This window comes from Oncorhynchus mykiss, chromosome 23 (genome assembly GCF_013265735.2).
Source record: "Oncorhynchus mykiss isolate Arlee chromosome 23, USDA_OmykA_1.1, whole genome shotgun sequence".
NCBI lineage: Eukaryota > Metazoa > Chordata > Actinopteri > Salmoniformes > Salmonidae > Oncorhynchus > Oncorhynchus mykiss.
Genome location: NC_048587.1, coordinates 54,411,974 through 54,434,700, shown reverse-complemented (window position 1 = coordinate 54,434,700; position 22,727 = coordinate 54,411,974). Strand labels below are relative to the sequence as shown.

The following is a 22,727-nucleotide window of genomic DNA, read 5'->3' as shown; positions in this document are numbered from 1 at the left end:
GGCTAATGTAGCAAATAGGTTACATCTGGTGGAGGGTAATGTAACAAATAGGCTACATCTGGTGGAGGCTAATGTAGCAAATAGGTTACATCTGGTGGAGGGTAATGTAACAAATAGGCTACATCTGGAGGAGGGTAATGTAACAGAATCAGAGCAGAACAGCAACAATATTGTGGAGAGTTATGGCAGTGTAGGAGGACTATGTGTCGTCTGTTGTTATTTGTAGTAGATAAACATTACACTGTAACAGACATAGCATCTACCTTCACTTAGATTAAAACAAATACGCCCCAGTGGTGCAATATCCAAAACAAGCTTCTAGGAAGAAACATGGCCTATTCCATTTCAAACATGTTTCACTGGTTTAATGAGAGCCTATAAAATACAGCAGTTTAAGCTCATCTCCATTTCCCTTCGCTTAATCTTGTGTGTTTCTACCACACTATATACAAAAAGTTAGCTGTAAAAGTACCAGCTCAAGGTGATAATGCCTCATTTGTAGACAGAATACTGGGTTGAGTCAGTCAGGTTTTCACCAACTGTTGGGCTATGCAAGGTGCCTGACAATAGGCGGTTCCTAAGTGGCCATAATAAAACTAATATTCAAAGCATTTCCAGTTCTCCTTTCAGAAAACGCCTGTAGTAGGCTAACTACGCATTAATGTAGTTCATTTCAATGAAGGGACAAAAAAAGTTGCCTTGCAATCTATGGTTATGCCCTCCTCTGAATGGGCCTATATATTTTCAGTACCCATTTTATCGGTTGGGGTGTAAACGTGAGAGCTAGACACAATAACCATGACTTGGATCCACAGGATAGCACTGTGACTTCCAACAGGACACTATGGTTCCCTGGTTTCATTTCAAGTGCATGCCTTCTGGAGCGAGAATCTTGAAATTCTTTAACCTTCACATCTCTGTAGCCGAAACTACAAAATGAAAGTGTTAGGAGGGCTGGCAAGAGGCCACGTTTCAATGTGCTGTGCCCTGTCTGTTAAATGAACATTGCTTCCACCTACAGTACCTCCCTACTCTACAGCCTCAATCAGCAGGAAGGAACAAGCTATTGTGTTAAAATAAAAATAGAGAGTTGCAGCTGTTATGGAGATTAAATATAATCAAAATAAGCCTTTCAGACCCGGGAGTCTGGGCATTCTTGTGGCTGCCGTCACCTAGCAACTAGTGCTTGACCACTCCATTGTGCAAACTTATGTTAAGTTTTTGCCCCTCATTAGCAGCATTCCTCCTTCGACCGCGAGGTATTAAAAGATTAGGGAACACAAAGACACAATTTCACTGACTTTTTGATATTCCCTTAAGATAATCATTGACCAAATCAGTGTGTGTTATACTACACTAAGTCAATTGTTGATCACTTCTGAAGGTATAATAGGTAGTCCGTCGGTTGTGAAAGTTTGTGCACTGCAGTAGCCCTCCTCTCACAATGCATGCTCCAGAGAAACCTTCACAATGATATCCCACAGATGAATTGCCCTTTAGGCTGCCTTATTTGTGGCTGGTGTCCTGAGTAACTGGTTTAAAAGTATGAAACAGGAGAAAGTGTATAGTTCCCGGTGGGTGGGGGAGGTCAGTGAATTCAGTGCGCACCTAAAAAAACATGTTATATTTTCCAATTAAAGTGAAATTCCACACAATAATGTGGAAAAATAAAACACACTAAACTGTGTTAGCAGTGCAGTTACGCTAATTATGTTACCGGATATAAATCCATTTCACCTGCTGAAGTTCAATAACCAAAAAACATAATTTCTAACTCAAGGTATTATGTCATAGCTGACACCCCATTCTTTCTGCAGACATCTTTGAATCTTAATATTTAACCGTTTTTGGAACAAGTGGTCGCATAAAAAACAGAGGGAGATTTGACCATAATTCTGTTACCAAACATTGCACCTCCACAGTTCTACCAGTAAATGTGTTTTTGAGAAATATTGTGTGTGAATTGTTCAAAGTAGTCCTTGTACATAGAGTTGCATGGTTTGTTAAACTTTGAAATTAATGGTTTTATTTGGCATACATTATAAAGTGAAGGGGAAAAAAACTTACCATGGAATTACCCTGTTCATTAAAAAGAGGCTGGGTTTGTTTGGTTAGCCCACACCCCCATCTGACAGTGATTGTGTAGACATGTGAATGATTCCCTGGTGAAAAATAAAATGCAGCCAGATGGATTGCCGAACAAGGTTCACCTTCGGTGAAAGCAGAGCCTGATGAGTCGCCAAAATCATGTTTCGAACAATACAGAGGTCACACTTTGAAGTATGTAGCCACAGTCATAGTCCACTCTGAAACCTTCTCATGCATTATTCAGAGGGACGACTCCAAGGCAGTATCAAAAAGTAAACAACGCCACATAAAAAATTTGAGTCCGGAAATCTTATCATCTATTGAAACAGGCCTAAAAGTTAACGGTAGCATGTTTCAGTTCTAAAATCGTCAGGATTTTTTCCAGTGGCTCATTCGGTTGGTTCTTGCAACACCGGCATTGTGGGTTTGATTTCCACATGGGCCATATAGGCCTAATATGAGATGCTTTGGGAAATTTAGGAGCACATAGCCTACACTGATGACATGGTTTGAAGTTGAGTGTTTAGTAAAGCAGGGGCTATATTTGAGACAACATTTCAGGGTGGTGGGGGTTAGGGAACCCAGCTGAGCAAACGTAGACCTTATTTCACATCCTTTCGAGGGTCCCCCCTGCATACACAGATCCTTCTCTAGGGTCCTGCCTGGTTTTCACATGCCCTGAAGGGGATCTGTGTTTGTGGGGATCAGCCACATGCCAAACAGACCGACAAACAGATGGAGGAGAGAGCTCAGTCTCAGCTGCTTGTACAGGCCTCTGGAGTCTATACGGGTGACCGAAAAACAACAGAGTTGAAAGAGGGAATGTTGTCTGTGCTGAATGACTGTGGAAAGGAACGGAATGCAGATGGTGCAATTTCATCGCAGTCACAATGAATCTGCACTTCTCAAAATTGAATCTGCACTTCCCAAAATGTCAAACATTACTGCTTTGCAAACTTAAATTAACTTAAATGTACTGTCACGCAATCGGGCAAGATGGGACAGATATGTCAACAATACCTAGGCGGCAGGTAGCCTAGTGGTTAGAGCGTTGGACTACTAACTGAAATTTGCAAGATCGAATCCCAGAGCTGACAAGGTTTATATATATATATAAATATATATATAAAAAAGAGTTGTTCTGCCCCTGAACAAGGCAGTTAACCCACTGTTCTTAGGCCATCATTGAAAATAAGAATTTGTTTTTAACTGACTTTTTTTTTTTTTAGTTTATTTTTTATTTTTACAGGGACAGTGCACATTAATCAACGTTTCAGTAAAAGTGCCGGTTTTAGCCAGCCGGCTAATTTTCAACAGTCCCTTGCCTAGTTAAATGAAGTAGTTCTCTTTCAACATGCCACTGGGCCAGGTGACTGATGAATATGATCATAATCGTGATTTAGCATATCACTAATGTGAGGCTAGCCCAAGAGGGTTTCAGTGATAGTTTAAACTCGGAAATTCATGGCAGAGAAGCCCTCGCTCTTAATCATTCCTTCAAATGCCAACCTCAACACTCAGTTGCTAGTCGGCCTAACAAACATGCATGCAATGTCATATAATAGATGCCATTTAGTAGACGCTTCTGTTGAAAGCAACTTAGTCATGCGTGCATACATTTTATATATGGGTAGTCCCGGGAATTGAACCCACTATCCTACACTTGCATTCTAGGCTAATATATGGCAGCTTACCCAATGTGCAGAACACATTACTTAGTGATGGATGTTTCACTTGTGTAGAATATCAACTGTATCCTCATGCATTAGTTTAGTAAAAGTGTATTCATAAGCTTTAGGATTATTTTTTAGTTGGTAGAGGACATTGTGGACCATTCCAGATCCGGCATCCTTCACACTGTTTCAAGAGGGGTGTGCTCAAAGGTAATAAGTGTGCATTTTTGGAAACAAGTGCACCTATGGCCATGCTCTGTTGTTTTAATCTGTTCTAAAAGTGATGCAAGGTTATTTTTAGCAGATGGTAATATTAATATGTTTCTTACTGTTGCAGGATTTCAGGTCACGGTGAATAATAGGCACAACAGCCTCCTCGTGTAGGTAGTGCATGCCCCTGGCGATTTGAACAGCCCAGTTGACAAGAATGTGTGGGGGTATCCTCCGACCAGTCAAAGCCCGGGTAAGAGTCCCTCCACGAGCATATTCCATCACCAAGCACAGGTTTGGCTCCTCAAGACAAACACCTTCAAGTTTTATTATATTGGGATGTTGTAGCATAGAGAAGAGCTTGGCCTCTTGCTTAACACCATCCGAAGTTGCAGTGATGTCTTCGTCAGGATCCTGTCGCGCTGCCTTCACAGCGACCTCTTGGTCTTTCCATGCCCCTCGGTAAACTTTACCAAATCCCCCGACACCGATTACTTCCTCTAAAACGAGTTCGCTAAAATCTATTTGGATGGGAGTACTCGGACGCTCCCTCACCCCTACCGTGCTACCGCCTGGAAGTCTGTAAATGGCAGGTTGATAGGTAACATAATTTGCAGGGAAAATCCCGACTCGATGGTTAATTTTACCCGTCCACCATCCTTCATCTCCCGAGATCGCAGCATCCTTCGAGAGGACCTCAACCACGTCCCCCCGCCGCAGACTAAGTTCGTCTTCTCCAGTACTTCCATAGTCAAACACTGCCGTCCACAGCGATCTGGACAGGGGAGCGGAATGAGCCCAAGCTCTTGCAGTGGGGGAATCTGTCCAGGCATGCTCTCCCGTGTCTTTCGGTTGCCCCTCGCCGTTTGGGAAACCGCCCTTGGAAATATCCATTTCTCGGTGGCTGTAGCCGTACCATATAGGGTGCAAACTGTTGACGAAAAAGCAAACGATCAAAGGACCTCTAACTGGAATGCTCGTGAATCGTTCAGAACGATATCACAAATGGGCAAGACGGTTCCAGCATGGTATTCCAAAGTCCTGGTAAAACGCGTTTGCTACTTTCATCTCTCCGCGTTGCCACAGGGAGTTTCTTTGTGGGTCAACTTTTGATAAAGTTACGCTAGTTGGAAAAAGCAATGCATATTTATGTAGCTAACGAGCTACTTATCAGAAAGTGTACATGAAAGTTTACCCAGTCCCAACACGGACAGAGTGAAAAATAAGCCCATTACATCTACTTAACTTAATAGCTAGCAAAAAGTGCATAGCTAAATGTGCTAACGTTAGCGGCTACCTAATTTAGTAGCTAGCAAAAAAGGGCATAGCTGAACGTGCAAACGTTAGCTCCTGAATTTTCAGGCTGACGTTTATCAAGTGCCAAAACAGTACCTGCAGTCACATTATCGAAATAAACTTGGGTTAAACACCAGAAACATACATCAACATCAGGATTAGCTATATTATTGTTGGTAACTATGCTATTGCTAAGTTTTCAGTTTCAGGCAAGTTTAGCTAACGTTAGTTGAATCGCTCTCCAAAACCTTTAGCTGGCTAGCTAACCCATTCGCTATACTACTATAGTAGCTAGCTAACGTTAGGTCAGCCCATTGACTGCACTGACACTTGAACATTTGGAGCATACATTCTGCTAATGTCTTGTCGTGTAACAAACAATGGAACGTTTTGTTGCGTTGAAATGATTCGCTAGGATCCGAAAGATATCAAACGTTTCAGCAACTTCCCTCAAAACAACCCGTACGGCACCGCCATCGCTCCAACTAGACTCATCCGAACTGTCTGACACACTATTCAGCGTCTGGCTGGTCCTGGGAAGTTTGCGAACGCTGCTCGAGCTGTTCTGTTCTACACGCAGATTGGTGAATTTAGCCTGACGTGACATGCCTGTCCCTATAGGAAAACGAGGAGGAGCAGTTGGGAGAGTAGCCTCCGTGTGCAGAAGAGGGCGCGCTGTGATGGAAAATTATGCAATATTATCGATGATAGCAATAGTAGGCTAATAATGAATTACTGTGCAGCCGTGCGTAAACTCATTATTTGTCAAGCACCAACACGACAATCTCATCATAAACCAACGAGTAATAACTGTTTATTAATGATTCATAAACTAGCCTACATTAATTGGCCTATAATTTAGGCCAGTAATTAACTGTCTAGGCCTATTTATTAACCCTTTTAGACCGTATTTTTCAACAATTGCATGTACTTTTTTAGGCCCAGTAAGAAGTTTTTTTTGTGGGTTTTAAAGAATATGGCTAAGGCCTAAAATAGCTTAGTTGGTTCTAATAGCCTTGTAAAAAAATCCATTGAATGTCAAGTAGTTATATATTAGTGTTTTATAACCACCAAAAATGACCAGTTATAAATAGGGCCAAGAGCTAGGCTTTAGCTCAGAAAGCTAGCACAGGCCTGTGGCACACATTTGCTGACAACACGGCGCTGGTAGGACTGATCACCGACGGCGATGAGGCAGTGTGGTGCCAGGACAACCTCTCCCTCAACATCAGCAAAACAAAGGACCTGATCGTTGACAACAGGAAATGGCGGGGAGAGCACGTCCCCATCCACATCGATGGGGCTGTAGTGGAGCAGATTGAGAGCTTCAAGTTCCTCGGTATCAACATCACTAAGGAATTAACATGGTCCGCATACTCTATACACCCACACAGTTGTGAAGAGGGCACGTCAGTTCCTCTTTCCCGAAAAGATTTGGCATGGGCCCTCAGATATTCTAGAAGTTCTATAGCTGCACCATTGAGAGCATCTTGACTGGCTGCATCACCGCTTGGTACGGCAACTGCAAGGCACCTATCCACAAGGCGCCACAGAGGGTGGTGAGTACGGCCCAGTACATTTTTATTTTACCTTTATTTAATGAGGCAAGTCAGTTAAGAACAAATTCTTATTTTCAATGATGGCCTAGGAACAGTGGGTTAACTGCCTGTTCAGGGGCAGAAGACAGATTTGTACCTTGTCAGCTCGGGGATAAGAACTTGCAACCTTTACTAGTCCAACGCTCTAACCACTAGGCTACCCTGCCTCCCCATCACTGGGGCCAAGCTCCCTGCCATCCAAGACCTCTACACCAGGCGATGTCAGAGGAAGGCCCAAATTGTCAAAGACTCCAGCCACCCTAGCCATAGACTGTTTTCTCCACTACTGCACAGCAAGCATTACCAGTGCACCAAGTCTGGAACCAACCGGACCCTGAACAGATTCTACCCCCAAGCCATGAGACTACTAAACAAGACTGCTAAATAGCTAAGCAAATGGATACCCGGACTACCTGCATTGACCTTTTTTGCGCTCTCTCTCTTGTACTGCCTCTATTAACACACACTGGACTCTACCCACACACTCACACATAGTTACACTGACACCCCAACATACACATACACTACATATGCCCACACGTGCATAGCATGTGCAGACATGCATACTGACGCCCTACTCTCGCACACGCACACGCACACACTCACAGACACATTCCCACTCATTACATATGCTACTGCTACTCTCTATTATCTATCCAGTTGCCTAGCCATTTTACCTTTACCCATATGTACATAGCTACCTCAATTATTAATTATTCACTGTGTATTTATTCCTCGTGCACATTTCTATTTTATATCTTTATCTTAACCATGCATTGTTGGGGGCCTCCCGAGTGACGCAGTGGTCCAAGACACTGCATCGCAGTGCTTAAAGACGTCACTACAGACCCGGGTTTGATCCCAGGCTGTGTCACAACCGGCCGTTTCCAGAGACACATAAGGGGGCGAAATTTCCTTGTCCCATCGCGCTCTAGCGAACTCCTTGTGGCTGGTCGGGTGCCTGCAAGCTGATTTCGGTTGCCAACTGGAAGGTGTTTCCTCCGACACATTGGTGCGGCTGGCTTCTGGGTTAAGTGAGCAGTGTGTCAAGAAGCATTGCGGTCGTGTTTCGAAGGATGATTGGTTCTCAACCTTCGCCTTTCCCAAGTCCATAGGGGAGTTGCAGCGATGGGACAAGACTCTAACTACCAATTGGAGAGAAAAAAAAGTGGTAAAAGTACAAAATAAAATAAAAATGCATTATTGGAAAAGGACCCATAAGTAAGCATTTCACTAGTCTACAACTGTTGTTTATGAAGCACGTGACAAATAGAATTTTATTTGACATACTGTACCTGGAGTTGAACCCAGACATTCATACCTACAAATGGCTTCAAAACGGCATACGTACAATTATATATTGTAGGCATATCTCATGGGATTTGGGTGACTTGTCAAAGACTCCAGTCACCCAAGTCATAGACTGTTCTCTCGGCTACCGCACAGCAAGCGGTACCGTCAAGGTCCAAAAGGCTCCTGTCATAGTCGTGTGTATAGGGTGCAGGGAAGTCAGGCGCCGTTAGAATCAAACTGAGTGAAATGGAGTATTTAATAACAAATAAAAGAAACATACTCCAAACACTAAATGTAACAATAAATAAAGTGGGTACGAGGACCCGTCGCGCACCAATACAAAAACCAACACAACACTGAAATACAAACAATCTCTGACAAAGACATGAGGGGGAACAGAGGGTTAAATACACAACAGGTAATGAATGGGATTGAAACCAGGTGTGTAGGAAGACAAGACAAAACCAATGGAAAATAAAAAATGGATCAATGATGGCTAGAAGACCGGTGACGTCGACCGCCGAGCACCGCCCGAACAAGGATAGGCTTCGACTTCGGTAGAAGTCGTGATAGCTCCTTAACAGCTTCTATCCCCAAGCCACAAGACTGCTGAACAATTAATCAAATGGACTATTTACATTGACACCCCCTCTCCCTTCATTTTTACACTGCTGCTACTCACTGTTTATTATCTATGCATAGTCACTTTACCCCTACCTACATGTACATATTACCTGGACTAACCTGGACCTGTACCACATTGACTCGGTACCTGTACCCCCCTGTATCTAGCCTTGGTATTGTTATTTTATTATCTTACTTTTTATTTTATTTTTACTTTAGGATATTTAGTAAATATTTTCTTCACTCTATTTCTTGAACTGCATTGTTGGTTAAGGGCTTGTAAGTAAGCATTTAATGGTAAAGTCTACCCCTGTTATATTCAGCGCATGTGACAAATAACATTTTATTTTATTATTTTACTTTGTATATACATTACCAGTCAAAGGTTTGGAGACACCTACTCATTCAAGGGTTTTTCTTTATTTTTACTATTTTCTACATTGTAGAATAATAGTGAGACATCAAAACTATGAAATAACACATTTGGAATCATGTAATAACCAAACAAGTGATTAACAAATTAAAATATATTTTAGATTTTAGATTCTTCAAAGAAGCCACCCTTTGCCTTGATGAAGGCTTTGCACACTCTTGGCATTCTCTCAACCAGCTTCATGAGGTAGTCAGCTGAAATGCTTTTACAACTGTCTTGAAGGAGTTCCCACAAGTGCTGAGCACTTGTTAGCTGATTTTCCTTCACTCTGCGGTCCAACTCATCCCAATCCACCTCAATTGGGTTGAGGTCGGGTGAGGCCAAGTCATCTGATGCAGCACTCCATCACTTTCCTCAGTCAAATAGCCCTTACACAGCCTGGAGGTTTGATTTTGGTCATTGTTCTGTTGAAAAACAAATGATAGGCCCACTAAGTGCTAACCAGATGGGAATGGCGTATTGCTGCATAGTGCTGTGGTAGCCATTCTTGTTAAAGTGCCTTCAATTCTAAATAAATCAGAGACTGTGTCACCAGCAAAACACCCCCACACCATTCTCAATACTTTCCACCGGTCTAATGTCCATTGCTCGTGTTTCTTGGCCCAAGCAAGTCTCTTCTTATTATTGGTGTCCTTTAGTAGTAATTTCTATACAGCAATTCGACCATGAAGGCCTGATTCATGCGGTCTCCTCTGAACAGTTGATGTTGAGATGTGTCCGTTACTTGAACTCTGCGAAACATTTATTGTTGTACTACAAGACGAGGTGCAGTTAACTCTAATGAACTTATCCTCTGCAGCAGAGGTAACTCTGGGTCTTCCTTTCCTGTTCTTGCCATAATATGGACTTGGTATTTTACCAAATAGGGCTATCTTCTGTGTACCACACTGATTGGTTCAAATACATTAAGAAGGAAATAAATTCCACAAATTGACTTTTAAGTAGGCACACCTGTTAATTGAAATGCATTCCAGGTGACTACCTCATGAAGCTGGTTGAGAGAAGGCCAAGAGCGTGCAAAGCTGTCATCAAGGCAAAGGGTGGCTACTTTGAAGAATCTCAAATATATCATATATTTGGATTAGTTTATCACTTTTTTGGTTACTACATGATTCCATATGTGTTATTTCATAGTTTTGATGTCTCACTATTATTCTACATTGTAGAAAATAGTAAAAATAAAGAAAAACCCTTGAATGAGTAGGTGTGTCCAAGATTTTGACCAGTACTGTATATTATATACGTTATGTAAGCCTATTATTATTGTTATTCTTATTATTATAAGAACTCATGCGTTAATTTTGATATGCTTCACTGCAAGGCTACTGTCATTGACACGTTCCACGAATTATTCATGGACTATTTATGCTTTATATTCAATCATCAGGATAGTACTTTAAAAATATAATCAATAGTGTTTATATAATGTTCGTCCCAAAGAAGTGAAAAACATTTCATGTTGATTTACAGTCAATTTTAAATGGGAAATTCCGTCAATAACCATAAAGCAGATTCAATTCGATTCAGGATCAGCTCACAAACTGCATGGGTTAGTGATGCAGCGCTGTACAACTGCTCGTGCTCTCTCAGGATCTACGCATCTTGGACCCACGAGACAGCCGTCCACCATGTGAGACCTGACATTCGGATGGAATGATGCGGCGAGCAAATCGCGAATGATAGTTTGATAGAACCCACAGACCTAGAATTTCAACATGGTAGAGGCGTAATAAATGGGCTACATATGCATTTGTACATCGTTTGTAGAATCCATCGCAGTTGAGGAGGATGGGCTCGCAACTGGTACAGACTTTGCGTCAAGGGGTTTGGGCATCATTGACCGGAGGATGGTACCATGACCCGGACCAGAACAAATTCAATAACTCCTGTCACCTCTATTTGTGGATGTTCCTTCTGATGTTGCCACTGTTACTACATTTGGTGAGTAAATTAAATCGAAGGCCCAGATCTTGTGTAATCTAGGCTATAAGGTTTTAGTGCGCCGCCGCATCACTAAGAGCCCTTTTAGTTAACAAACACGGTTCTCTTGGAGAAACATTCCAGTCTCATTTTTTATTTAGAGCGATATTTTTTATCTTCAGCACTGAATCTTTTCCGCTTATTTATTAATTAATTGTATTGACAGAAAATTGAATTGTCGCATTTGGGACGTAGGTCTTCCACGGCGATGAAAAAGCAGAGAATTCCAGGCATTGTAACACAGCGTTCATAAAGACGAGCCGCAGCACAGCTAAACCGTCTATCCCTTTTGGATGTGATAGTAAGCCTACTTCAGGCATTCATTCGCATTTGAGCAAATTAGTGTCTAGTAGGCCTAGGTCATGAATGCTGTTTCGGTTTGGCTTAATTGAGTCAAGATAGCCTATACAATTATTTCGAGCACCAGATGTGGGCTCTTTAATGTGTCCCTTTATTGCCAACGTAATGGAATTGCATCTATTATCTTGCAGGAATGCTATACACTTATCAGACCTACTGTGTTTCAGAATAGTACCTCTTGTCTGCTTAAATACATGAGTGGTTTCAATTAGTAAAAAACCCACAAAGCTTGTTTCATAGTTTATTTAGAATTCATTTTATATAAAAAGGTCCAACAACATATGAACTGTTCTGAAAACCAAAAGCCTTCTAGTTATTTGTGCAGATGTTAAAGTGATGGAGTACTGTCATTGTTATGTAATGGAGTAATATTGTCCCACATTAACCATTTTCAAGCAGATGTAGCTGAAGAGCCAAAGGACCACATTATATGGGTGGAGCATTGACTTCTCAATCAGATCATCCATAGGAAATAATTTTTCAGTATCGCCCTTGGCTGTTTGAGCATAATGTTACATACAGTTGAAGTCGGAAGTTTACATACACTTAGGTTGGTGGAATAAGTTGACTGTGCCTTTAAACAGCTTGGAAAATTCCAGAAAATGTTGTCATGGCTTTATAAGCTTCTGATAGGCTAATTGACATGATTTGAGTCAATTGGAGGTGACCTGTGGATGTATTTCAAGGCCTACCTTCAAACTCAGTGCCACTTTGCTTGACATCATGGGAAAATCTCTGGCAATGTCATCTACAAAATAGCCTCCAACACTCTACTCTTCAAACTGGATGCAGTCTATCACAGTGCCATCCGTTTTGGCACCAAAACCCCATACATCACCCACCACCTCGACCTGCATGCTCTCGTCGGCTGGCCCTCGCTACATATTCGTCACCAGACCCACTGGCTCCAGGTCATCCATAACTCTTTGCTAGGTAAAGCTCCACCTTATCTCAGCTCACTGGTCACGTTAACAACACCCACCCGTAGCACGCGCTCCAGCAGGTATATCTCTCTGGTCATCCCAAAAGCCAACACCTGCTTTGGCCGCCTTTCCTTCCAGTTCTCTGCTGCCAATGACTGGAACGAATTGCAAAAATCGTTGAAGCTGGAGACTTATATTTCCCTCACTAACTTTAAACATCCGCTATATGAGCAGCTACCCGATCGCTGCAGCTGTACATAGCCCATCTGTAAATAGCCCATCATATCTACCTACCTCATCCCCATATTGTTTTATTTACTTTTCTGCTCATTTGCACACCAGTATTTCTACTTGCACATCATCATCTGCATATTTATCACTCCATGGTTAATTTGCTAAATTGTAATTACTTCGCTACTATGGCCTATTTATTGCCTTACCACCTCACGCCATTTGCACACACTGTATATAGAGTTTTATTTTTTCTATTGTGTTATTGACTGTACGCTTGTTTATTCCATGTGTAACTCTGTATTGTTTGTGTCGCACTGCTTTGCTTTATCTTGGCCAGGTCGCATTTGTAAATGAGAACTTGTTCTCAACTAGCCTACCTGGTTAAATAAAGGTGAAATAAAAAATAAATAAAAATCAAAAGAAATCAGCCAAGACCTCAGAAAAAAAATGTAGACCTCCACAAGTCTGGTTCATCCTTGGGAGCAATTTCCAAATAGCTGAAGGTATCACGTTCATCTGTACAAACAATAGTACGCAAGTATAAACACCATGGAACCACGCAGCTGTCATACCGCTCAGGAAGGAGACGCGTTCTGTCTCCTAGAGATGAACGTGCTTTGGTGCGAAAAGCACAAATCAATCCCAGGACAACAGCAAAGGACCTTGTGAAGATGCTGGAGGAAACAGGTGCAAAAGTATCTATATCCACAGTAAAATGAGTCCTATATCGACATAACCTGAAAGGCCGCTCAGCAAGGAAGAAGCCACTGCTCCAAAACCGCCATAAAAAAAGCCAGCTTACGGTTTGCAACTGCACATGGGGACAAAGATCGTACTTTTTGGAGAAATGTCCTCTGGTCTGATGAAACAAAAATAGAACTGTTTGGCCATAATGACCATCATTATGTTTGGAGGAAAAAGGGGGATGCTTGCAAGCCGAAGAACACCATCCCAACCATGAAGCACGGGGTGGCAGCATACCAAATACTAATTGAGTGTATGTAAACTTCTGACCCACTGGGAATGTGTTGAAAGAAATAAAAACTGAAATAAATCCTTCTCTACTGTTGTTCTGACATTTTCACATTCTTAAAATAAAGTGGTGATCCTAACTGACCTAAAACAAGGCATTTTTACTAGGATTAAATGTCAGGAATTGTGAAAACTTAGTTTAAATGTATTTGGCTAAGGTGTATGTTAACCTTGAACCTATGTGACTTCAAATGTACATTACATTACAGCCTCAGATAGCTCCTCTGGTGTTAAGTCTTCACCCAAGATGAAGGGGAATGTTTCAGACTTCTTGACATATTATTGAGGAAAGGGTGGGATGCACTCTGCCCAATGTGATGAAGAAGAATAAGAAGTATTTTTGAATAATTATAAAGTTTTGGTCAAGATCGGTGTTTTGAGATATTGAGGGAGTTGGTGTGTTTTTTCCTCAGGCTCTTCCGCCCACCACCATGGCACTTAGTATATACTGCACCTCAGTCACCATTTTCTTCATCACCATAAAGATGGTCAACTATCGCCTCCATGTGATGTTTGATGAAGGCGACGTTGTGACCCCAAGCAGTCTCTCTGATGTCATCCAAGGTGCAGAGAATAAAAGCAACACCTCAGATTCATGTCTTCCATCTAAATTAAGGTGAGCATGTTTAATAAAACAAAATGTATAACCAATATATTCTGAAGTATATATAGTTTGAAGTAGTGCTTTTGTCTTGAAAAACATGTCATCCTTTGATAAAGGAACTACCACAGATGACCACATACTCTCTACATCTTTCCAAATAGGAAAAGCAGCACTGTTCCTGACAGTGTTGCCATGACAATGTTGACCAGAAACAGGCCGAATCCAGTCATCCAGGTTACAGTAAAACAGACAGAGACGGACCCTGGGTTGATTGGAGTGGTTAGTGTACCATTTTAACTACTCTTGAGCTACATTCTACCACTTCTTATACTGAACTAAAATATAAATGCAACATGTAAAGTGTTAGTCCATGAGCTGAAATAAATGTTTCATGAGCTGAAATAAAAGATCCCAGAAATGTTCCATTCGCACAAAAAGCAAATTTCTGTCAAATATCCCTGTTAGTGAGCATTTCTCCTTTGCCATGATAATCCATCCACCTGATGGCTGTAGCATATCAAGAAGCTGATTAAACAACATGATCATTACACAGGTGCTCCTTGTGCTGGGTACAATACAAATTATCATTACACAGGTGCACCTTGTGCTGGGGACAATACTCTAAAATGTGCAGTTTTGTCACACAACACAATGTCACAGATTTCTCAAGTTTTGAAGGAGCGTACAATTGGCATTCTGACTGCTGGAATGTACACCAGAGCTGTTTCCAGATAATTGAATGTTCATTCCTCTACCATAAGCGTCATTTTAGAGAATTTGGCAGTATGTCCAACCAGGCTCACAACTGCAGACCACATGTACCCACACCAGCCCAGGACCTCCACATCCTGCTTCTTCACCAGCGGACTCATCTGAGACCAGTCACCTGGGGATTATTGCTGTCTGTAATAAAGCCCTTTCGTGGGGAAAATCTCATTCTGATTTGCTGGGCCTGGCTCCCTAGTAGGTAGGCCTGGCTCCCAAGTGGGTGGCCGACCCATGGCTGCACCCCTGCCCAGTAATGTCAAATCCATAGATTAGGGCCTAATGAATGTACTTCAATTGACTGATTTCGTTATATGAAATGTAAAATCATTGAAATTGTTTCATGTTGTGTTTATATTGGTGTTCAGTATATATTATGGAATATACATTTTTGGTTTAATGAGCACCATTTCCCCCTTTTTATTTCCACCATCATCCATATCTCTTGCCCTTACAGGAGTGTCCAAAATCAGAAAACTTAAAGAATACTGAAGGTACTGTACTCTCATATGTTTTTAAAACTGGTCTGATTCCCCCTACAACAGGAAATTGATTTTCTATTCTCAAATCTCACTGTGAGAATGAAATGTTCTTCCTGGAATGCATTGTATGGATGTAGTGATACATTGATTAGCACTCTTTATGCTAGTCTAGCACATTATTCAAATTCAAATATGCTCAGATAAGCATGCCATCAGCTTCCAGTAAATGTTGTCTCATGTTGGTTTTGCAAAGTGTTGCTGCGAAGATCAATATCCTTTATTGTTAGTTAGAGCAGAAATTATAACGACTGAGATGTAATTTTTTTGTATTTATGAGTCTAAATTCCTGTCAATATGCTCTTTGTAACGTTAGTATATCTGTTGCAGCCCAGAGTGACAGTATCCCTGAGGAGAAACAACCCACAGAGAGACTGCAGCCTGAGGAGGAATTCTCCCCAAAGGACCTGTCTAGACCCAACCCTGACCAGGCCACCCCTCTCCTGCTGGGGGAGCAGAAGCATGTGGCTCATAGGGAGATTGCTGATGAAGGATTGCCCTCCTCCAAGGGGAGTGATGAAGAAAGAAGAGAGCAGAAGGAACTAGAGAAACAGGCCCAACAGGACCCCAACAACAACTCTCTAGAGGTCATTCAGGAGCATGATGACCCCCTCCCACCTCCTCCTCAGCATGACCAGCCAGAGGAGACATACTGCTCGGACGAGATAGCTGTTGTCTTGGTTGACAACTCTGGCCCATCAGACCGCCTGGACGAGAACGACACATTCAAGATCATCATCACAATGAGCTGTGATGCCCAGACGGCTGCGGAGCTGGAGGAGTCGGTCAAACAGAGCATCCTGGAGTCTGCCCAGGCACAGATGGTCATCGGCCACCATGGAGGGGCTGCTGGCAACTGCCTCAACAAAATTCCTGTTATCACCTTTGACTCGCCTGAGGATGATGAACAGAGTGGTGCAGAGAATGAAGGGGAACTGTTATCTAAGGTTGACCCTGCTCAGCTGCAGACTCCAAGCCCAGATGGCCAGATTACCAAAGAGTTGATGAGCTCTGACTCTGCCGCTCTGGACTGCCGGGACTTAGGATACAACAAGGCAGACCTGGAACACCCCACCCCCCTGTCGACCACACCCGACAACAGCTCCTCTGGCATCGACATCCACTCCCACCCTGATGAGAACGACCCTCCAGACCTCAATGTGGATGCAGATGGCTTCCTGCGAATCCCATCTACGTTCAGGAAGTACGGCCCGGGGGGCAGGACACACGTGCGAGGCCTGAGCATGGACAGTGGGAAGGATGCAGTCCTCATTGCGGACAGATCACAGAACAGACAGACTACCATGACCTCGTCTAAGTCAGACCTGGAGGCCAAGGAGGGTCAGATCCCCAATGAGACCAACTTTGTGGAGTTTGTTTCACTGCTGGAGTCCATTAACAGCACCAGGGGAGCCAGTGGAAACCCACCAGAGGAGGCGACAGAGGAGGGGGACAGAGCCGAGAAGGAAGGTGAGTTTAGCCATATGCATAGTTTCTTGTCTTTCCTGAAATGTATCTTCACGGAGGGTTCTCCATATACAGCGCATTCTGAAGTATTCAGACCCCTTGACTTTTTACACATTTTGTTAGGTTACAGCCTTATTCTAAAATTGATTACATCGTTTTTTTTACCCTCATCAATCTACACACTATACCCCATTATGACAAAGTAAAAACAGGTTTTTAGACACTTTTGCAAATGTATTAAAAATAAAAAATACAGAAATCAGCCAAGACCTCAGAAAAAATATTTTAGACCTCCACAAGTCTGGTTCACACAGATCCTTTACTCAGTACTTTGTTGTAGCACCTTTGGCACCGATTATAGCCTCAAGTCTTCTTGGGTATGACGCTACAAGCTTGGCACACCTGTATTTGGGGAGTTTCTCCTATTCTTCTCTGCAGATCCTCTCAAGCTCTGTCAGGTTCGATGGGGAGTGTCACTGCACAGCTATTTTCAGGTCTCTCCAGAGATGTTCGATTGGGTTCAAGTCCGGACTATGGCTGGGCAACTCAAGGACATTCAGAGACTTGTCCGGAAGCCACTCCTGCTTTGTCTTGACTGTGTGATTAAGGTCTTTGTCCTGTTGAAAGGTGAACCTTCGCCCCAGTCTGAGGTCCTGAGCACTCTGGAGCATGTTTTCATCAAGGATCTCTTTGTACTTTCCTCCGTTAATCTTTCCCTCGATCCTGACTAATCGACCAGTCCCTGCCGCTAAAAAACATCCCCACAGCATGATGCTGCCATCACCATGCTTAACCGTAGGGATGGTATTGGTCAGGTGATGAGCGGTGCCAAACCGAGGAGTGGCTTCCATCTGTCCACTCTACCATAAAGGCCTGCTTGGTGGAGTGATGCAGAGATGGTTGTCCTTCTGGAAGGTTCTCCCATCTCCACAGAGGAACTCTGGAGCTCTGTCAGAGTGACCTTCGAGTTCTTGGTACCTCCCTGACCAAGGCCCATATCCTCTGATTGCTCAGTTTGGCGGACAGCCAGCTCTAGGAAGAGTCTTGGTAGTTCCAAACTTATTTCATTTAAGAATTATGTTCTTGGGGACCACTATGTTCTTGGGGACCTTCAATGCTGCAGACATTTTTTAGTACCCCTCCCCAGATCTGTGCCTCGACACAATCCTGTCTTGGAGCTCTACGGACAATTCCTTCAACCTCATGGCTAGGTTTTTCCTCTGACATGCACTGTCAACTGTGGGACCTTATATAGACAGTTGTGTCCTTTCCAAATCATGTCTAATTAATCAAATTTGCCACAGGTTTACTCCAATCAAGTTGTAGAAACATCTCAAGGATGATCAATGGAAACAGGATGCACCTGAGCCCAATTTCGAGTCTCATAGCAAAGGGTCTGAATACTTATGTGAATAAGCTATTTCTGTTTTTTCTGTAAGTGGCTCTTGATAAGTGTCTGCTAAAATGTAAATAACATTTTTAGGAGAGAAGTTATTGTCTCTGTTGTGTTTTAATCATTCTTTACTGGTAAAATTGAAAAGGGAAGTTGTTTTTTCAGAGGACGTCACTGACGCTAACTCAGAGACAGAGAGCCAGCAAGAGCGTCCAATCCCTCCCAATACTCTGGCCACAACAGAAACCCTCCACACCATCCCTGAAATACGGATCCCCATTGTGTCTCCAGACAGGTAAACCTTTTCAAATGTCTCTTAGATATAAAAGGCCATCATCACAATTGACTTTCTTTTGTTCTTTAATCTGATCTTTATTGTAAATGAATACATTTTTTGATCGTTGTACAGTTTGTCCTCTACTCTCAGTCCCCAGACAGACCAGGATAAAGAGCCAGACTACGACTCCCTGCCCTCCCAAACATCTCAGTCAGAGAGCTCCATGCTCCAGGTCATATGCAGACCAGAGGCCACTAACAAGGAGGACGCCTATACTTTCCATACAGTCCACAGTAAGTGCAAAATGTTGTGGTGTGACGTAAATTCTCTGAAGACTACAAACTCGTTACAAACCCTGGATAATGTAGTAGTGAATTGTCTGTGCTATTATTGCCCAGCTATTGTATAACATAGTGTATATGACTTATGTCACATCAGGTAAGGGTTTTAAAACTTGAAGATCTGTCTGTTCTCTATTCAAGGAGACAGACCTCGTAAGCTGTATGCTGAGAGAGCGCTAAACCTACCCCTGGGAGCTGAACTTATCACAGGCAACATGTGGTGCACATTTTTATTTGATATGTAATATTTGTATAAAGTTATTGTTGTGTTCTATCCATATTTGACATTTTAGTATTTTAAAACTTTTTTTGCCTTTATATGTCGTCCTTGTCGTGTACCCAGTGATCTCCTGTCCACTTCCTCCAACTCGGAGTACCAGGACGACCTGGCGGGCCCACACACAGACTTCCCCTTCCAGCGCCGCATCATCCCTGCACACAGGCTCCGGCCTCGGAGAACGCACCCCGAAATCTTTCAGGTGACCACACCCCTTTCTCCCCCTCCCTTCTTCCCCTCCACCCATTCCTCCTTCCCTTCCCCCTTACACAATCTTCCAAGTGATGTTACCCATCCTCCACCCCTTCACCCCCCCCTCCCCTCTCCTCCCCACTCCCCCCATAAACCACTATTCGTCCCAGACAGTGGGTGCAGACAGCCAAGGCCAAGCAGTGGTCTGACTCAGCACTGCAAATCAGAGTGCTGGCCATTCATCACACAATAGCAGGGATTCAGCCACGGGCTGATTGTTTCTTGAGCAGATGGTCAGCAGGCCAGAACATAATTACAAATCATTTGTAGACTGCAAATTGACCGCAAGAAGCCCAAACAGATATAATATTTGACTAAAACATAATCATTTCAAATTGCTTGAAACCTGCGTGCCACCAGTTGGGGTATCCTACACTATAGTGATTCTGTGAGCAGAACAGGATCTGTCTGCCTGGCTCAGACATCACATACAGTGCCTTGCGAAAGTATTCGGCCCCCTTGAACTTTGCGACCTTTTGCCACATTTCAGGCTTCAAACATAAAGATATAAAACTGTATTTTTTTGTGAAGAATCAACAACAAGTGGGACACAATCATGAAGTGGAACAACATTTATTCGATATTTCAAACTTTTTTAACAAATCAAAAACTGAAAAATTGGGCGTGCAAAATTATTCAGCCCCTTTACTTTCAGTGCAGCAAACTCTCTCCAGAAGTTCAGTGAGGATCTCTGAATGATCCAATGTTGACCTAAATGACTAATGATGATAAATACAATCCACCTGTGTGTAATCAAGTCTCCGTATAAATGCACCTGCACTGTGATAGTCTCAGAGGTCCGTTAAAAGCGCAGAGAGCATCCTGAAGAACAAGGAACGCACCAGGCAGGTCCGAGATACTGTTGTGAAGAAGTTTAAAGCCGGATTTGGATACAAAAAGATTTCCCAAGCTTTAAACATCCCAAGGAGCACTGTGCAAGCGATAATATTGAAATGGAAGGAGTATCAGACCACTGCAAATCTACCAAGACCTGGCCGTCCCTCTAAACTTTCAGCTCATACAAGGAGAAGACTGATCAGAGATGCAGCCAAGAGGCCCATGATCACTCTGGATGAACTGCAGAGATCTACAGCTGAGGTGGGAGACTCTGTCCATAGGACAACAGTCAGTCGTATATTGCACAAATCTGGCCTTTATGGAAGAGTGGCAAGAAGAAAGCCATTTCTTAAAGATATCCATAAAAAGTGTTGTTTAAAGTTTGCCACAAGCCACCTGGGAGACACACCAAACATGTGGAAGAAGGTGCTCTGATCAGATGAAACCAAAATTTAACTTTTTGGCAACAATGCAAAATGTTATGTTTGGCGTAAAAGCAACACAGCTGAACACACCATCCCCACTGTCAAACATGGTGGTGGCAGAATCCAATCGAGAATCTGTGGAAAGAACTGAAAACTGCTGTTCACAAATGCTCTCCATCCAACCTCACTGAGCTCGAGCTGTTTTGCAAGGAGGAATGGGAAACAAATTCAGTCTCTCGATGTGCAAAACTGATAGAGACATACCCCAAGCGACTTACAGCTGTAATCGCAGCAAAAGGTGGCGCTACAAAGTATTAACTTAAGGGGGCTGAATAATTTTGCACGCCCAATATTTCAGTTTTTGATTTGTTAAAAAAGTTTGAAATATCCAATAAATGTCGTTCCACTTCATGATTGTGTCCCACTTGTTGTTGATTCTTCACAAAAAAATAGTTTTATATCTTTATGTTTGAAGCCTGAAATGTGGCAAAAGGTCGCAAAGTTCAAGGGGGCCGAATACTTTCGCAAGGCACTGTAGCTCACCGTCCCTCTCAGCAGCTAATTCACAGAATATGGTTCACAGAACATGCACACGCGTTTGAGTTATCGGTTGGCCGTTAAGGGATATAATGCCAGCTGCACATTGCTGAAAGTTGATTGATAGACAGGAAATACATTGGGTGAAATGCACTGATGATTATTACTGAAATGTTGTAGCTGTATGAGAACTGATCTAAACATTATCTGTGCCTTGACAGTGTGTAGTCAGTTGTCATAAGCTGAAACAAACAGTCATGACAGTTTCATCTATTATGTCAATGTTATGTAACCCTTATGACTAAAGATTAAAGTGTTATTGAGATTTTACACTGCAACCTGAATTGCACCTCTGACAGGAGGAGGACTCGATCGGTGAGTCGTCAGAGACCTCCACACAGGAAAAGCCCTCTCCTAAGCTGTACTACAAGCTTAAGCTTTTTCCTGGGAAGTGGGTGAACATCTTGTATGACCGGCTGACCTTGTTGGCGCTATTGGACAGGTAAGAGAAAAGGCCCCTATTCTATCTTTCCTTTTCCGTCTCTCAGCGATTGGTCAACTTGTTGACGGAGACTTTACTTAGATTGTTGCCCTTAGGAACCAGGATGTGGTGGAGAATATAGTGGCTGTGTTCCTGGCCTTCCTGGTGGCCTTCTTGGGGTTTATCCTGCTCAACCACGGCTGCTTCAAAGACATCTGGGTTTTCCAGTTCTGCGTGGTCATCGCTAGCTGCCAGTACTCGTTGTTAAAGGTAAAGAAGGTATCTATTTTTGTAACAAGGGATAAGGCCTAATCAACTGTAATCATTGCTTATCTGTGTTGACAGAATTCAGATCAGTGATAGGGTGTGATAAGACCATGCCACTGTCACTGCCCTACCACATACTTTCACTGCCCTGCCCATTTCACTGCCCCACCCATTTCACTGCCCCACCCATTTCACTTTAGCTAAGTACTTCCTATCTGACACATTACTGATGGAAACATTTCTCTGTCAGTCATCGACTGTATCAGTTAGTCACATTAATAACGCTTGAAACAAATTGTTTGTATTACAGAGTGTGCAACCTGATGCAGCCTCGCCAACACATGTGAGTCTAAGTGGAACATACTGTGTTCTAAAAGTGTGAAGATACATTTTCTCTGGTTGTTTAGTATCCACGTTTTTTCCAAGTAGACGGTTCGAGGTTTCTCTGTTTCATTTCTGTCCCCTCTTGATGTTTTCCAGGGACACAATCAGATTGTTGTCTACAGCCGGGCAGCTTATTT

At 42.8% G+C, this 22,727-nt stretch overlaps 2 protein-coding genes across 4 annotated transcripts in view; one reads left to right on the top strand and one right to left on the bottom strand.

Annotated features, from left to right (window-relative positions):
- LOC110502981 (mitogen-activated protein kinase kinase kinase 21) overlaps positions 1–5,883 on the bottom strand; it is a 33,589-nt gene extending 27,706 nt beyond the window's left edge. Inside the window, exon 1 of one of the 2 annotated variants that reach the window (XM_021581341.2) lies at positions 4,091–5,883. In XM_021581341.2, the coding sequence (XP_021437016.2) occupies positions 4,091–4,865 (775 nt within the window). In that variant the 5' untranslated portion in view covers positions 4,866–5,883. The remainder of the gene's footprint in view (positions 1–4,090) is intronic. The other variant, XM_021581342.2, reaches the window with a different exon arrangement.
- Positions 5,884–10,754: 4,871 nt separating this feature from the next.
- Positions 10,755–22,727, top strand: part of LOC110502980 (pecanex-like protein 2) — a 44,530-nt gene continuing 32,557 nt past the window's right edge. The window contains exons 1-13 of one of the 2 annotated variants that reach the window (XM_036960805.1): positions 10,755–11,156; positions 14,158–14,360; positions 14,510–14,627; positions 15,571–15,607; positions 15,983–17,122; positions 18,678–18,807; positions 18,940–19,082; positions 19,272–19,350; positions 19,474–19,609; positions 21,818–21,960; positions 22,056–22,209; positions 22,517–22,549; positions 22,687–22,727. The exon at positions 22,687–22,727 is cut by the window's right edge and continues 131 nt beyond it. In XM_036960805.1, coding sequence (XP_036816700.1) covers positions 11,004–11,156; positions 14,158–14,360; positions 14,510–14,627; positions 15,571–15,607; positions 15,983–17,122; positions 18,678–18,807; positions 18,940–19,082; positions 19,272–19,350; positions 19,474–19,609; positions 21,818–21,960; positions 22,056–22,209; positions 22,517–22,549; positions 22,687–22,727 — 2,510 coding nt within the window. In that variant the 5' untranslated portion in view covers positions 10,755–11,003. Of the gene's footprint in view, positions 11,157–14,157; positions 14,361–14,509; positions 14,628–15,570; positions 15,608–15,982; positions 17,123–18,677; positions 18,808–18,921; positions 19,083–19,271; positions 19,351–19,473; positions 19,610–21,817; positions 21,961–22,055; positions 22,210–22,516; positions 22,550–22,686 lie in introns of both variants that reach the window. The other variant, XM_021581339.2, reaches the window with a different exon arrangement.